Source organism: Chelonoidis abingdonii, chromosome 2 (genome assembly GCF_003597395.2).
Source record: "Chelonoidis abingdonii isolate Lonesome George chromosome 2, CheloAbing_2.0, whole genome shotgun sequence".
Lineage (NCBI taxonomy): Eukaryota > Metazoa > Chordata > Testudines > Testudinidae > Chelonoidis > Chelonoidis abingdonii.
Genome location: NC_133770.1, coordinates 51,893,661 through 51,909,559, shown reverse-complemented (window position 1 = coordinate 51,909,559; position 15,899 = coordinate 51,893,661). Strand labels below are relative to the sequence as shown.

General features: G+C 38.8%; 1 protein-coding gene across 2 annotated transcripts in view; it reads left to right on the top strand.

The window, feature by feature from the left end:
• Nucleotides 1-13,476, top strand: part of SLC25A13 (solute carrier family 25 member 13) — a 147,252-nt gene extending 133,776 nt beyond the window's left edge. For both annotated transcript variants that reach the window (XM_032766149.2, XM_032766150.2), the window contains 4 exons: nt 6,133-6,271; nt 10,629-10,787; nt 10,889-10,979; nt 12,422-13,476. In XM_032766149.2, coding sequence (XP_032622040.1) covers nt 6,133-6,271; nt 10,629-10,787; nt 10,889-10,979; nt 12,422-12,611 — 579 coding nt within the window. In that variant the 3' untranslated portion in view covers nt 12,612-13,476. The remainder of the gene's footprint in view (nt 1-6,132; nt 6,272-10,628; nt 10,788-10,888; nt 10,980-12,421) is intronic.
• Nucleotides 13,477-15,899: the final 2,423 nt, after the last annotated feature.

The window sequence follows — 15,899 nt, the reverse complement described above, 5'->3', positions numbered from 1 at the left end:
AGAATGGTCTACCAGTCTGCTGCATGCCAGCTTTTCAGTTCCTCTCATGCTGTTTTGATACTGTATTGATTTCTGGACAGCAAGGAAGAATCTGAAAGATTTGCATTGATTCTTCTTTCTTTAATCAGAAAAAATGTGTACATATCAAAGCTGGCCTATTTACAAAAGACCCTATACTTTACATAGCTGTCATGAAGGAAGAAGTCTCCTTATTAGAATTTTGCCTAAGTAGGGACTGAACAGTGACATTATGATTTGGCTCAGTAGGAGTGTTTTTTGTCTTACTGTATCACTTAAGCATACAGTGAATTCTCGACAAATGCATAATATTCAACTGAGAATTGAACTGGGAACTAGAAAACAACAACGTTAGCACATCACATAATCAATTTCTTCTTATACCTTAGAAATTTAATATCTCCATCATGGTTCTTAAATGTAGAGAAGATTTTACTAAGGATCCCAAGTACTAAACTAGGCAAGTTAAAATACCCTGTGTATCATGGAAAAATATGTTTCCATGATTTAGAAATTTAGCTGGGAACCAGAGAATCATACATGCTGATCCTGTCTTCATGCACAACATGAAAAGAGCCCCCATTCTTTGGCCAAATTCCATGTATTTTTGTGTTCATTTCCAACCCTGAAATAGTTTTTTGACCCTACATTGCCAGCTTTTCTGCTATTCTAGTGTTTACCCACACAGTTAATGAAGATCGCCTGGGCAGAACTAAATATGGATTAGATAAAAGAGGAATATGAAGCCTTTGTTGTCCTACTATATAATTGTAAACCAAAAGCAATTTTTGAGAAAAAAAAATACTACATTCTGATTGGATGTTTAGTGACATGATCAGATAATTGACATTCTCTATCTAGTTTTTTGTTTTACAAATACATCCTTGTGATAAGAAGTGTAAAAGAAGTCAGGTTTGTTTTGTTTTGTTTTATTTCACCAATAAGAAGCCTGTGGTGTACAATCTGTAATTGGTCAGAAAATTTCATCATTTGAAAAAGATTGGGTTGACACTCCTTACTTATTTAAAGCTACTAGGCAAATATTTTTCTTTTTATATGAACTTTTGAACTACTTGTGTCACGTTTTAGAGTAATTATTCTAGAATATCATACTGTTTATGCCACCTGCTCCTTTGGGGAGGTAAATATTGTGCCCCTTATTTTGAGCCAGTTTGTTTCGTTAGTTGTCCTTCAAATTCTTCTACAGCTATCGGAGGAGGGTGTTCTGTGGATGGCAGTTATTGTGAGAAAGTAGCTTGCTGACACCAAAGCATACCCAAAGCAGACAGAATACTTACTTATTCTAACCCATAATATGCTATTTGTATTTCCAGAAGAAAGGGAAAAGTTGATTTTGTTGGGTTAGTGTCTTTAACAGTCTTTCTTTAATTTCTGGTTTATTTTAGTGGTAGTATAATAGAACTTATACATCTCACAGTAAAGAGTTCTGGAGCCATCTTACAAGATTCAGCAAGGTTTACAGTCTGTCTTTCACTGTAATATTTCTCTGTGCTATGAATAAGATCAAACTGAGGTCCATGGAGTATTCTGCTAATTTCTGTTGGCATATTAAAAAATAAATAAAATTACTATATAATATTCAAACTTATTTAACACAAAACATTTAATAAAATAATCTTTTCATTGCATTGTAATGCAATATATCAGGATGTAGCTACTACATATTCTTACACTATTACTTTGGATAGTATTTTGTTGGGTGTCTTGTTACCTAAAGATGTAACAAATACCTTTGCATTAAAATATTGATTGATGAAAAATAAATGTTATGATTCCATTTTAAATAGCAAATATTAGAATATATTTAAGTCAGATTCTTATCAGAAAATAGATATTGCCTGCAAAGGTTTGCACTTTAAGTGCTAGAATTTAAGACACAAACTTCAAAAACTCTGCACTGCTCAATTCTTGCCATATTATGGATTGGTTCTTGGGGAGTTGAGACAGGAAGCTTGATCTCAGCTAACATGTATAGATTTTTGAAAACAGCAGAGGTATCACAAATACACAAATTGTATGTTGACAACAGCTTTATAAACATGTTAAGCAGGAATATTTATAAAAGTTAAAGGGTGTTTACGCAGAGTACTCATTGTCACCCATACTAGTTCTCATGTATGAATACATGCAGTCTGAACAGTTGTATTAAAAATAACAAAAAAGAAAAAGGAAAAAATCCGACCCACTGAGTAATGCTGATAATTTTTATCTGGGACTTAACAAAGCATTCGAGATTGGTACTTCCCCCCCTCTAACTTAAATAGCTAAATGCATACAGTTGTGTTTATTGGTTTAAATATATATATATTGGTTTAATCCAGTATGATTTTAAAATGAAGGAAGTGACAGCCCCCCAAAATTGCTATATCTAATTCTGTAACATGGATGGTAGCCAGCTGACTCTTAACCAAAGAAGTGCTACTTGGGGGCTGTTACAGTTTTGAATCTGAAGGGTTAAGTTGCTAGTAAAAATGAAGAAGAATGCTAAGGGATCAAGAAGTGACATGCTGCCTATTGTTTGTAGCTATAGGATCAAAATAACAATTATACATGCCAAATAAATTCTAAACCTGCAAGGTAGAAAAAGAGGGGGTGGCTGTAAGTACAGGTGCCAAAAGCATTAAATAACCCTCTCAGACAAGGTGCACTACTGTTGTCTTGAATACTTCTAGGTCCCCCCAGTCTGGCATTTTCCCCCGTGCACTAGACAATGTGCATTCACTGCAGGAGACTAGGTTAAGCCTGCGTCTCCCAGACCTGCTGGCTCCTTGTGCCCAACCCGACACAGAGGTGCCTTTGTGAGTATAATTACCCTCCCCTTGTAGTAGAAATAGTTTATTTAGAGCCTTATTTGCAGGTAGGGCTGGAATAAGCAGGAATTAGCATGCTAAAGAACTGCCGCAGCTCTGACTTGGATTTGTTTATCAGAATCCTCAGGAAAACCAGGGATGCTTTTTCTTTATTGGTTTGTTCAGCGAGATACTATCCAAGATTAAGAGCTTTAAAGTCATTAAAGAGATTGAAGATGGGAGCCAACTGGCAGTTGCATTAGGGAGGCGCATGTCGCGGTGTGTAGGATCTCCCAACAATTTCATGCCTGGCAGGGTCTGCACCCTGGTTGCCAGAATAAACTTAGGCGGATGATCCTAACAACTTGCTGAGGACTGATTAAAACTCTCTTTGGCTTTCAGCACGTTGTCCACATCAAAAAGGTGTGAGAAGTAAAATAAATGTTTCTTTAGCATTTCAAGATACTGTGGCCAATCTCCCTAAGCCTTCCTAATTGGCGTAGGCTGGTTGCGGATGATTAACTTGAAGTTAAATGAGGCCTGCTTTTAAACATGCTTTCCCAGACTTTAAACAGAATGATGAGAGGAAACTTTAGACTATTGAGATATTGGAACTGAGCCAATGAGGGTTATTATTAAAGTAGATCCAAGTTTTGATCCAACTTTGTTTACACTTAAGCCAACTTAATTGACAGACTTTCTCTCTGTGTACCTGAATGCATAATATTGGGGCTATTAAAAATATGCTATATCTGTCTAAGAGAGTGCTACAACTAAGGGGGAAATATTAGCAGTTCAGAGTGAGTGAAGAGTTGCTTGTAGTTGTAGCGTATTAATTTCCACAAGTTATTTTAATTATGTGGAGATATGTCAGAGTATGAAGGAAACACAGAGGAAAACATGCAGGCTGTTTAATGATAGCACTGCAAAGAAAATAAGAGCAATAAATTCCTGAGGCAAATGCAATATGGAGATTTGCCTTGGGAAAAGAATTTTTAAAAATAAAGCTTTAGGGAAACAATGATCATACTGCAAATTATCACTAGCTGAATGTTGCCGGTGAGATAAATGTAACCAGAGCACACACCTGGTTGTTGCAGAATGTTGTCTGTTCGCATGTAATTTGTTTAAAAGGAAGTGTGGAAATTCTTATGTGAAGATTAAAGATACCATAAAACAGTCTTCTGCTTCAGCATATAACAGGAATTCTTGTGCAGATAGTGATGTACACTAAATATCTTTGAACATCCTAAACAAAATACATGGGTTACCAGGAACTCTTGAGAATCCAGCCCTATCCAGTGCTCACTGTGTAGGATGTCGTCTGGCACTAGTCAGCATCTCACTAGCAGTGGTGTTCCAACTTGCATTAGTCATTGTTCCAGTGTTCTCTGACCACTACACCCACACCGTATTGCCGGGAAACCTCCTCTCTTTTCCAGGAACTGATTTTGCCAATACACTTCCTGTTCATCAGACTATACTTTCCCTAATTCAATTTTTTTCTCCTTTCAGTTATTCTGATACCTTGGTGGTCTGTATATTTGTCTGCTAAACAGCATATACTTCTAACAAGTAATCAGTGTTATACAATATTTCAGCACAGAAAAACTCATCGAATATGTTCAGGCATATCATTAGATTTGATGAGGTAAGTGTAGATCAGAGACTATTTATTCCGTTAGGCATAGGTTGACTTCTGACTTTCGTCTTGATTTGCCTGTCAGTCTTCCTAACGTAAATATCTGAAGTAACTCTATTGAAGTTACCGCTTGTAAAACTGGTGTGAGAAGTGATACCTTAATAATAGCTTTAGTATAAGACTCTAAATAACCCCAGCAGGCTGGAGGAGCAGCTTGGCACCTGTTGGAAGGGTTGTGGCTGAACAAAAGAAAGGTCTACCCTGAATCTGGAAGGGTAGAGACCCCAGGGCGGGATACACAGGGGTCCTAGCCAAAGATGTGAAAAATCTTCTACCTCTACTTTTCTCTTCCTGTCTTTCCCCTCTTTCCAAATACATTAGCTGTTTGTCGTAACATATTCCTTCAAATAACAACCTTGGTGTTTTCAGACTCTTTGCTGGATCTCTGTACTGAAGTTCGTATGCAGTTTCTTATTGCAGTTGCAACATGGGCATTAGCATGTGCCTAATTTTCATTGACCATCTACAGAAGCTATACACCTTTTCCCATCTTGTCTGACTCTTTTACTTTCATTCTTCTGAAGAACTCTGGTTGTCTGCTAATGCCCCAAAACTTTCCTTGCTTTCTTCTCCTTTTTTAAACAAAATGATTATTTCAGAGAACGTAGCAAACAATATTTCAGATCTTAAACTCCATTGGGTTTTCACATCAATTAGGGATATGGATAGTAAGGCAAATTATTTTATCAGCCAGTGCTGATAAAATAATTTTTTTTTTAAATCTACACTTAATATAGTCCTTGTATTTTCCCGCAAATGTGAAAAGCATGTTTTGTGTAAGAATTGTGGTTATGGGCACATTATCACTCTTTTGTAAATGAGAGCATGTCTCATTAATCTCTCCATCACAGTATGTTTTGGTTTTGTTCAGCAGTTACATAGTCTATTGCAGGGGTAGGCAACCTATGGCACGCAAGCTGATTTTCAGTGGCACTCACACTGCTTGGCCACTGGTCCAGGGGGTTCTGCATTTTAAATGAAGTTTCTTAAACATTTCAAAAACCTTATTTATTTTACATACAACAGTAGTTTATTTATATATTAGAGATCTGCTAAAAACGTTAAAATGTATTACTGGCACGCGAAACTTTAAAGTACAGTGAATAAATGAAGACTCGGCACACCACTTCTGAAAAGATGCCAATAGGTTGGGCTACACTTATTTCTATGGGGTAATTATTGTAAAGGGGAAGTTCTGTGGTGAAGACCCAACCTGGGACTTAGGACTTGTATCAAACTCATCCTGAATCTCATGCAAAGCTGGATAGCAAAAATTTCAACTACTTTTTGTTCTCTAAAGAAGTTATCAGAGTTTACGCAAGCGAGATGGCATTTTTTCTATTAATGGCAAATAACTGCAGTATTAAGGAGAGAGGGAAAACAAGTGAAAAGTAATACCATTTATTGAACCAACACATAATATACAAACTTTTGTATGGAGTGAAATGCACATCATTATTTCTCACAATTTTGAAAAAAATTGTTTTTTTCTGTATTTTTTTTGCAGAAGAGAGGAAAAACTGGAATGTTGCTCAAGTTTCTCATCTCCATTCTTGGTCCCATTGTGATCTTTCTCTGATCACTCAATTTTGTTTCACACAGGGTGCTAAAGCATGTTTTCTACGCGATATCCCCTTCTCTGCCATTTACTTTCCATGTTATGCTCACTTGAAAACTGCATTTGCAAATGAAGATGGACAGGTTAGCCCTGGAAGTTTGCTCATGGCTGGATCAATAGCTGGTAAGAACCTGAATTCCTTTGTGTATGGCATACTGTTGCACCTAGATATCACTGATAGATGCTTTAGAAATGTTTTTATTAATGAGATATTGTAAAGGCAAAAAATAATTGTTCTGTACCAAGGTGTTAACATTTAGATATTAGATTGCAGAACATATAACTGATCCAGATGAGCTGGCGCTAATGTGAAGGCACTCTGTATTTTTGACCTAATGATAGCATTTATATTACCATTTGTAGTAGTAAAAAGAGAGCAAGATTTTAGTCTTGAAATATTAATGTAGTGTGACATCTTGCTTAGTCAAGCTGTTACGCTGTTGTCCGTTTTGGTTGGTTGATTGGGCAAGTTGTTATTGTAAAAGTGGTTCATGAAAATATTCATTTCATTCTCTACTTCTTTGTGATCAAAAGAAACTTGAATATCATTTTGGTATGGAATCCAAATGCATACTAATGATACAAACATCTAAGCAGGCCACTAGGAGATTCTGACAGCATGGTAAAAGTAAGTCATTGACCACAGTATCCCACACAGCATCTTGGCTTTGTGTTTTTGTATATTTTTTTCTGTTTAATTTTTTTATTAAAAAAAAATACATTTCTGGTGATTTTGATCCAGAGTTTCTTTGAATCAGCATATACTTAAGGCAGCATAAGCGAAATAATAAATAAAAGTCTATCCAAAAACTGAACACCAATTATGATGATAGATAATAGAAATGTAATGGTGCTGGAAAAAGCCTGCTTCTGTTTTGCATGGTATGAAAAGACAGATAATAGATGCCTATTTCTACCCTGCTGCATTGTGGTTAAAGGGTTGGGGGGAGGGGGGATTGTATGGAATCACAAATCCACATTTTTCTCACCTGCCACATGGGAAATCTGGTCAGAAAAGGCAGTTGTTGGGGGTTTTTTTCTTGTGCATCCCAAATTGTCGATCCTCAGGGCGTGTTTAATTCATTTTTGGGGACTGAGACTGAATGTTGGGACTCATCTTGGGAATCTGCTGCACTGCTGGCAGGTGTTCTGTGTGCAGCGTGTCTTTCTATTGATGCGTTTCATCTCTAAGGGTGTCTGCACTAAAGGGCTAGAATATGTAATGTAAGGATGCGTTTTCTAGCCCAAATTTGCCTCTCTGGCTGCTGCTGAGCTTCTAGGGCTGTGAGGATTTTAAAAGGTCACTGCAGTTTTAATTTAGCATCTGCCTAGCTGAGAGGGGCTCATCAGCCTAAAATTCCTCCTCCTCCCACATTCTATATCCTAAAGCTCAGCAGACTCCAAATCACAGGCAAAGGGTGCAGAGGATCTACTGAGGGAAATGTGTATACATCTATAAGGAAAAGGAATTCTCTCCTTCCCCCCCCGTGTTAATGGCTCGTAGACTACTAGTGGTTCTCAAACTTTTGTACTGGTGACCCATTTCTCATAGCAAGCCTCTGAGTGCGACCTTATAAATTATCTATTTAACACCATTATAAATGCTGGAGGCAAAGCAAGGTTTGGGGTAGAGACTGACAGCTCGTCTCTCCCCCCCCCCCCCATGTAATAACCTCATGACCTCCAGTTTGAGAGCCCCTGAGACGTCTCCTCTATTAGCAGCACAGTTTCCAGCGGTTGTAAGTAAAGGGCTAGTGGAGCAGGAGAAAGATGGAGAGAAATAAATCCAGCGCAGGTAGTTGAACTGCTCAGAATGTGGTTACTTGTGTTTTTTTTTTAAACTCCCCTCTTCTTGGAGACAGGTGGGCAGCTTTTTGTTGTCTGTGTGTGTCCAGACTTTGGGCAGCCTGGAACTTCTGGACATCTTCAGGTGGATTATGACCCAGGCTTAACTCTAAAAACCAGATAGTCATGCTGAATCATATGCCTTCACTTCTTTCTACTAGCTCTTTGTGCAGTGCCTTGTAGCACATAGGAATTGAGCTGGCACCAGTTAAAACATCTCTAATCAAATGGCTGGCGCTTAAAAAAAAACCCTCACAGAAATTGTTGAAAGAAGAATGGATTTAAACTCATGTTAATTCTAACCCATTTTAATGGAACAAAACAATTTTTGAACTTTGGAGTCTATCTGCAGACCTGAAATATAAGCTGGTATTTTTAAGCCAACCCATTTCTTAGATGTTAACATTTTTCTCTTTCTAGCCTTTGTCAGGTGATTGCAGACTGAGATAACTGTTGCTTTGAAGTTCAGCCACAGAAGCAGTCCGATATGTTGCTGATATGTGCTAGGAAATCAGCTATTATGGGAATTTTATCCAGTATTTTCAGTATATAAGCAGACTCCTGCACAGTATTAGAGGCATGATGCTTATCATGTGGAATAGTGCAGGGACATGGGTGCCCTATTTTTATGGAAGCAAGATATTTCTTTTATTAGAGGCAAGCTAGTAACCCTAAAGATCAGAACAAGGGATTGATGAACTGGTGTACTGGAAGATCGGTGCTCCCACTAAAAAGTCATGGGCATGTCATGGAAAAACATCTCTGAAATGTTGGGTCATATCCTGAGCTGGTGTAAATCAATCTAACTCTTTTGACTTCTGCAGAGGTAGGTTGGTTTACTTTAGCTGAGAATCTGATCCACTATAGTTTGAGCCAGTTCTGCATCAGTAGCGCTGCATTATGTTTTCAGAAGTGTGAGCCTCCAAATGTGCTTCAACTCACATTAGTTGTGGAAAATACCCATCTTGCACATACGCCTTCTGGTGTTTGCACAGAAAACTAGGGGTATTGAAATGTGCACATGTATCTTTTGCATGCATGTTTCTCAAGATGTGACCCATGTTATCAATATTTGTTTTCCCCTTGTTTGTTGTTAGGGACATGTATAAAATCAAAACCTGTTTTCCTTAGTTTGATCTTCTCCTGTTGCTCTTTCTTTACCTAATGCCCCAGTCTCTTTGATACAACCTTTGATGTGGAGGTTATTATAATGTCAAATGATCACAAGTTAATTTGTTCTTTCTGCTTATTTTTCCTATGAACTTTCTCATCCTTTTACCCCTTATCGCTCTTCATTTATTGTCATATCCTGCTGTGTAATTTGTCTAATTTCAATTGTAAGTTTGTTTTTAAACACAAATGTCCCTAGTAATAAGTAACAGGTGAAGAGAGAGATGAGAGATGATAATTAACATAGAGTAAGCAGTATTTTTTCTAAGTAGTGTATGTCTTTTGGTTTTCCTTGAAACCATTGGTTGCTCTCTAAAGGACAAAAGTCCACCTTTAAGTTGAAGATGTAAATATATCCTGTGGTCAGTAATGGTAAATGTGGGGAGTAAATCAGCATTTCTGGAATTTAGTTTCAGGTGAAACTTCAACCATGTTTTAGCCTTTGCCTGCCAAATTTGCAAATGTGAAACTGTGTGTGCAGGCGCATGCTCACGTGCTTTCTTCTTTTCTGGGTTTTGGGAGCGGAGGAGCAGTTCCTATTTTAGTGATATGCACACACTTACACACGACTTTCAAAGCAGTCTCTTAGAAGGGTGAGATGGTGCTTTGCGCCAGACCATGCTGGTTTGGACAAAAATTGTTACAGAATTATTAAGCCTGAAAAAAAAAGAAAAGGAGATTTATGCATCTGCGTCTGACCAAGTTGGTTTGGAACATATGCAGAATGGAAAAGTAATAAAACCGTAAGAGACAGTGTCTTCTGAGCACAGTCTCACTGCTTTTTTTTTTTTTTAATCTCAACACGAGCAGCCCTGATTTCCTAGAATGACTTAAGAAGTATTGCCTGCTGTTGTTCAGTATTTGTTGCTTTCAGTTGATTATCTGCCAGGGTAAATTTTAATTTTCTTCCAAATATTCAATTGAGGATATTAGACATTGCCCTGCAGCTAAGAAATGTGAGTTTCCTAATGAGAAAAACGAACCCTTTAAACTTTAGCTTGTGCATCTTGCTGATTGTGCACAACATTATGTAGTTCCCAGTAACATTCTGCAGGAGGCTGTTTAAGGTGTATGTGAACATGCCTTTTCCAGCACATTGTGTGATGGAATGTCAGAAACCACAAAGGGGCATGAAAGGGAAAGATTGACGTCATCTGCAAAAACTGTTAACTTATTAACTATGCAAGTCTATGGTTTGTGCTGCAAATTTCTGTATGCGCCGCCTGACTTCAAATAAAAATTTGGTGAGGCTGTTCATCTAACCAGAGCCTTATATGAGTGAAGTACTTTTCACAGTGACTACCCCTATTCGTTGTTCTTCCTCATTAAAAGCAACTATTTGTGGCCGGAGTTTTCTGAGGTAAGAATGAAAGGCACAGTAACCTCCCCATGCAGGAAGCATCTAGTATGTGTAACAATTTACCCATACCTGTCTCTTTTTTTTTTCCCCCTGCTTCATTTTTAGGTATGCCTGCGGCCTCTCTAGTGACCCCTGCTGATGTTATCAAAACTCGATTACAAGTGGCAGCCCGGGCAGGGCAAACCACTTACAGTGGCGTCATAGACTGCTTTGGAAAGATACTGCGAGAGGAAGGCCCAAAAGCTTTGTGGAAAGGAGCGGGTGGTATGTAAAACAACTTAGATGCCACTTGTTTGATGACAGGGAACCAGTTGTGTTTTTAACTTGATTTTTGTTGCTCATGCTTGTTTTGTTTTTCTTTCAAGCTCGTGTGTTTCGATCTTCTCCTCAGTTTGGTGTAACTTTGGTGACTTATGAGCTGCTGCAGAGATGGCTTTACATTGACTTTGGGGGAGTGTAAGTATACTGTGTGAACGTATCTTTTGGGCCCTGATGCTGCAACTGGCTCTGCAGAAGTGAACCCCTGTGACTCTGCAGAGTCAGCTGCAGGATTGGGACCTTAGTTATTAATGCTTTGCAGTTACAGGAGAACTTCAAGATCACGAGATAAAAAGCTTCATCTCAGCAAATTAATTAAGCTTCTGTGGGATTTGAACAAGTGTTTCTGTACCCATTTCACAGCAAGCTGGGCCTCATTTTAGTACCATAACATACCCTGAGAGGATATTTTGGACATGTCAGTGTAAGATGAGACCCTGAGAGGATAAATGGCAGAATGGGGTAATAGAACTGGGGATTCCTGACTTTCCTGTGATAACTACTAGGCAACAATGCACTACTACTTAGTCATTGCTGTTGGGGAGGAGTTCTGCATGTGACCTGGCAGGGAGTAGTATTGTTAAAAGGGCTGCAGGTTTTGCTTGAGCAGCTGAAGAATGCAATGATTGCTCAGTTGTTGGTGGAGCCTCAGTTCTGCCTCCTTTTACGCATGCATCACTTTTGCGTGTTGCAGCACAGGGATCTGATATTTCCATTACAAGGTATTGACTCTGTTGTGTCTACTGCAACCCATGCAACTGCATTTAGGCAGTGTTAGCAGGATAAGGCTTTTAAACGCACCTGAATGGGTTATGATGGCATCAGGGAGATCTCAAGGAGGAAGCAAGAGTGGGTTTTGTTGGCATCAGTTCTCTGAGAAGTGTGTAGCTGAATTTGCAATTCTTTGGTTTTACAGTGGAGATACTGAGGCTGTTAACAAAAAAAATCATGGTTAGTAAAACCATGCACAAAATATCCCCCTTCCCCAAGCACTGCTGTGCGTGTACTATGAGTGCTGTCTTAGGGCGTCTGTAACTACAGATGAAGATGCAGCTGTAACACAGGAAGGCATAATATACCTGGCACAGTAAGAATGTACCCAGGGTCCCTGTAGGGTTATGCTGGGGGGACTAGCCGATGCTGAAGCCTCTGCCATCGTGTTGTCACTACTTTTGTTATCCACACCAGCTAGATGAAAGCTAACATGGGTACGCCTGCCCCTACCACAGTCATGCCTTCATCTGCAGATACCCATACAGAAACATCAGCTGTTCAAACTCTGCTGGTTCCTGGATGAGTGATGCAGAGTGCAAGAGCTGGGGATGGGATATGACCAGAGTTTCCTACAGTCTCATCGAGTAACACGCTGTACAATTTCATCTGGGTTTGACAGCTCTGTGATGATTAGCATGAAAGCTGTTGGGATCTTTCTAAAATATTAGTGTGATTCTCATTACTTTATAGCAGGGATGTTTTTGCCTGGTGGCTGAGGGATTTTTGACCTTAAGATACTTGATTTACAATTTGTAGAGAGATTTTGGTGTCAGCATTTTTACAGAAATTTTACTTCTATTTTGCAGAAAACCAGCTGGATCAGAACCAGTTCCTAAATCCAGGATCACACTACCTGCTCCTAATCCTGACCATGTTGGAGGTTATAAATTGGCAGTTGCCACATTTGCAGGGATTGAAAATAAATTTGGACTATACCTACCTCGATTTAGGCCATCACCACCTACCTCACAGGCTGCTGCGGCCATTGGACCCTAAGATGTCATGTTACTGCTGTTGAGTTGTATTAGTGGTGAAAGAGCCACTTTTCTGATCAGTCTAATATTTCATTCCTTTAGCTTTTCATCATATATCAGTTAAGTGTCATTTCAGTTTTAAGGCAGTTTTCTTAAATGTAATCATTGGTCTTCGTGCTTCCTTAACCAGATCACTGTGAAATTCTTACTAGTTATTCTTTGGGTTCAGGACCATGAATGTATTGTCCACATCTGACATGTGCTTTGTGTTTGGAAGGCACTAATATTAGATTCTGTTTGTGGGGGAGGGTCAGGGGTGGGAGTTATGAATGCGATCATCTGGCAGGTAACATTCAAATGAGGATTATTATGCCAAAGTGGCTGCATATTGGTTATCCTACATTCTCACTGAAATATAGTCAATAGAGATCATGGTGCTCTAGCAGAATGATTTTGACCATACATGTAAATTAGTTATAAGCTTAGTGCGTGTTTATAGAATTCAAATATACATATATATATATATATATATATATATATACACAGTACCTGAGTCTGCCACTATGGCTTCAACTTTTTAAATATGTACACGCACAAGCTGAGTTTCTGGATTGTATTATGAAGCTTTTATGTGGAACGTGTTTTTGTAATGGAAACCACATTTATAAACGTTGAGTCATGGTATTCTGTTACTGGTATCAAAATGCCAGGAAGGAAGTGTTATTGTCCATAGTCTTTGCACTTTATGGAAGTACTTTTGGCATTTTATTACACGTACAATGAAATTACAAGACTAGGTGCCTATCTTGGACATGCTGATATCTGGATTCTTGTTTGTATGATGCACTTAGTAAATGCTGCTTGTTTAAATAAATGCAATAGAAAAATCCATGCACTGTATCAATGGTACCCGCCTTAACCACTGTCTTGTAATTGGAAATTATTTGTTTCTAGATTATTTACTTCATTGAGTTGAATAAGGAGATTAAAATATTCTAGAACCCAAGATTTTATCGGGGAAGGCGGGGTATGTGCCTTTCACAATGTTTAGAGGATTGTGTATTTATGAAGATAGAAATAAACCTTTCAAACAGTGAGACAAATGTCTGTTATGCAAGTTGCACAGCAAATTTAATGTGTGTCTTTCAATTTTATACTCTGTTTCAAGGCTAACTTAATTCATTATGCACAGGCATTTACAGGTTGGGTTAGGAATGTAGTTACCTTTGTCCACCTGAGGCATAACAACTTGGGAGTGTGAAGAGGAGAGCCCCTTTGATGGGGCTGTGGCTCAGGAAGAAACTTTTCTTTAGTTAAAAGCCTGAATTGGAGCAAACTTTCATTACTTTGAAGCTCTCTCTGTGTTGTTTAAGTAACTATTAAATGATCTGCCTGTGTAGCCAGTGCAGGTTGAAGTGGTCCCCAGCGTTGCTCCTAAAAGGTGTCACAAGATTTAGGTCCTTACAGGGCAGTAATCCTTGCTAAATATTTTCATTTGTATTAAATGTGAACTTTGAGTTTATGGGAATATTAAAGTTCTGTACTTTGTAAAAGTATTACATTAGTAGGTATATGACATCATATTGGTTACACTGTAACTTGTCCAAATGCCAAATGGAAATAGATCTATTAGTTGCGTTATTTATGGCTTGTTACAGAAAACTGCTTTAATTGGCCGTGTTTACGTTCCAAAGTAATCAGGGAAGCAGAGCAGCAGGAGGAGCCTGGAATATCCATACATTTAAAAATTGATAAACACAAATATAATCTGATTGTAATTCCGTTTTGGGAACCCTGACAGCCATGCACACTGCTTTTTCCAGGTGTCATTACTGAACTCCGCAGATACTTCATGAGCTCTGTATGTGAGAGAGAGGTGATGGGAGCAGCACACTGAGTTCCGGACCTCCTCTGTTAAAAATAAACTCCATTCCCCCATCACTCCCAAACTACTGTTTTATAAAAAAAAAAAAAAAAAAACCCAAAAAAAGCCAAAGAATATACTTGATAATGGCAGCTGGCAATGATCAGCGATTCCAGAACTTCAAGCCATTTGGCTTTCAGTGCTATCGTAATATCTTTTTCTAAACTTTGCCTAAAATGTGCACTTTCTTGTCTGTCTTAGCTGCTGCTGAGAGGAATGCGGAGACTCAGCACTAAGACAGATCTTTTGTAACACATAGCATACAAGCATTCCTTGAGGAAGACTCCCCCCCCCCCCCCCCCCCCTCCCCCAAAAGTGCTTGAAATCATTTAGCAACGGCTTGCTTAGGACAAGCATTGGAAGCCTCAGTGGGAAGGATTTGACCTGTGTGCTGCTGGAGCCAAACTGGAACTCCCCTTGTCCCTGTGCTGACAAGTACACATGCTCAAATAAAGGAAGGTTCGGTCATTTTTTAAATGATTATAATAAAACCAATACAGATTTTGACGCTTAACTTAAAAGGAAAAACCACTGCCTGGGGTTTAGAAAACAAAATGTAAACAAGTCCTCTGGTCACTAATGCCCTCTGCCACAGAGCTTCTGGTAACATATTCCACTGCTGGCTGCTTTCTCAGTCCATGGGGCAATAGTTCTTAACTACCTGCTTCCACCTCAGATATACTGCACGATACTACATGTACCATGTAAGGCCCTGAACCCCCACAAATGGCTCTGATAGCATCAGGTAATAGCAAACTAGACTGATATGTGATGGTATCAATCTCCTCCCTGATTTATTTCTTTGTTGGTAGTGTCGATATTGAGCTATCACAATTTCAACCAAAAATTCTTAATAAAGCCACATACAAAATATCCCTCTGCCCCTAACTGCTCTTACAGATGATGGGGGGATTTAAAAAAACACATCAGTGTTGTGGTAGTATCCAAAGACTCTAGTCAGGATCAACATGTGAGGCTGGATGACACATTCTTGCCTTAGGTGCTGTATAGAGACACATGGTATGCTCCTTATGCTTTCACATTGTACCTGGAGCTGCCAAGAGGGGCTGGTCACTTGAAATCATTAAAATCTCCTTGTGCATTTTGTTAAGAATAGGAGTGTTAAACAGTATGTCCTGGCCAAATTCTAGCTTAGCTAATTGTTACCTTGGCAGTTTCAACTGGGTATGGCAGTCCTCTTCATATTCCTACTGAGCATTGTGCACTTTTAAACAGCTACTCCATTTTGCCCCAGAGGAGGCTGCATTTTGGTGGCAAGAGAAGTAAACCCTATTATCGTTTACAGCTATTGCCTTGAATTCCTTTCCTCCAACTCCACAATGGATTCCCTCCTCTCTGGCTTCTGCTCCGCTGAAACTGCCCTTA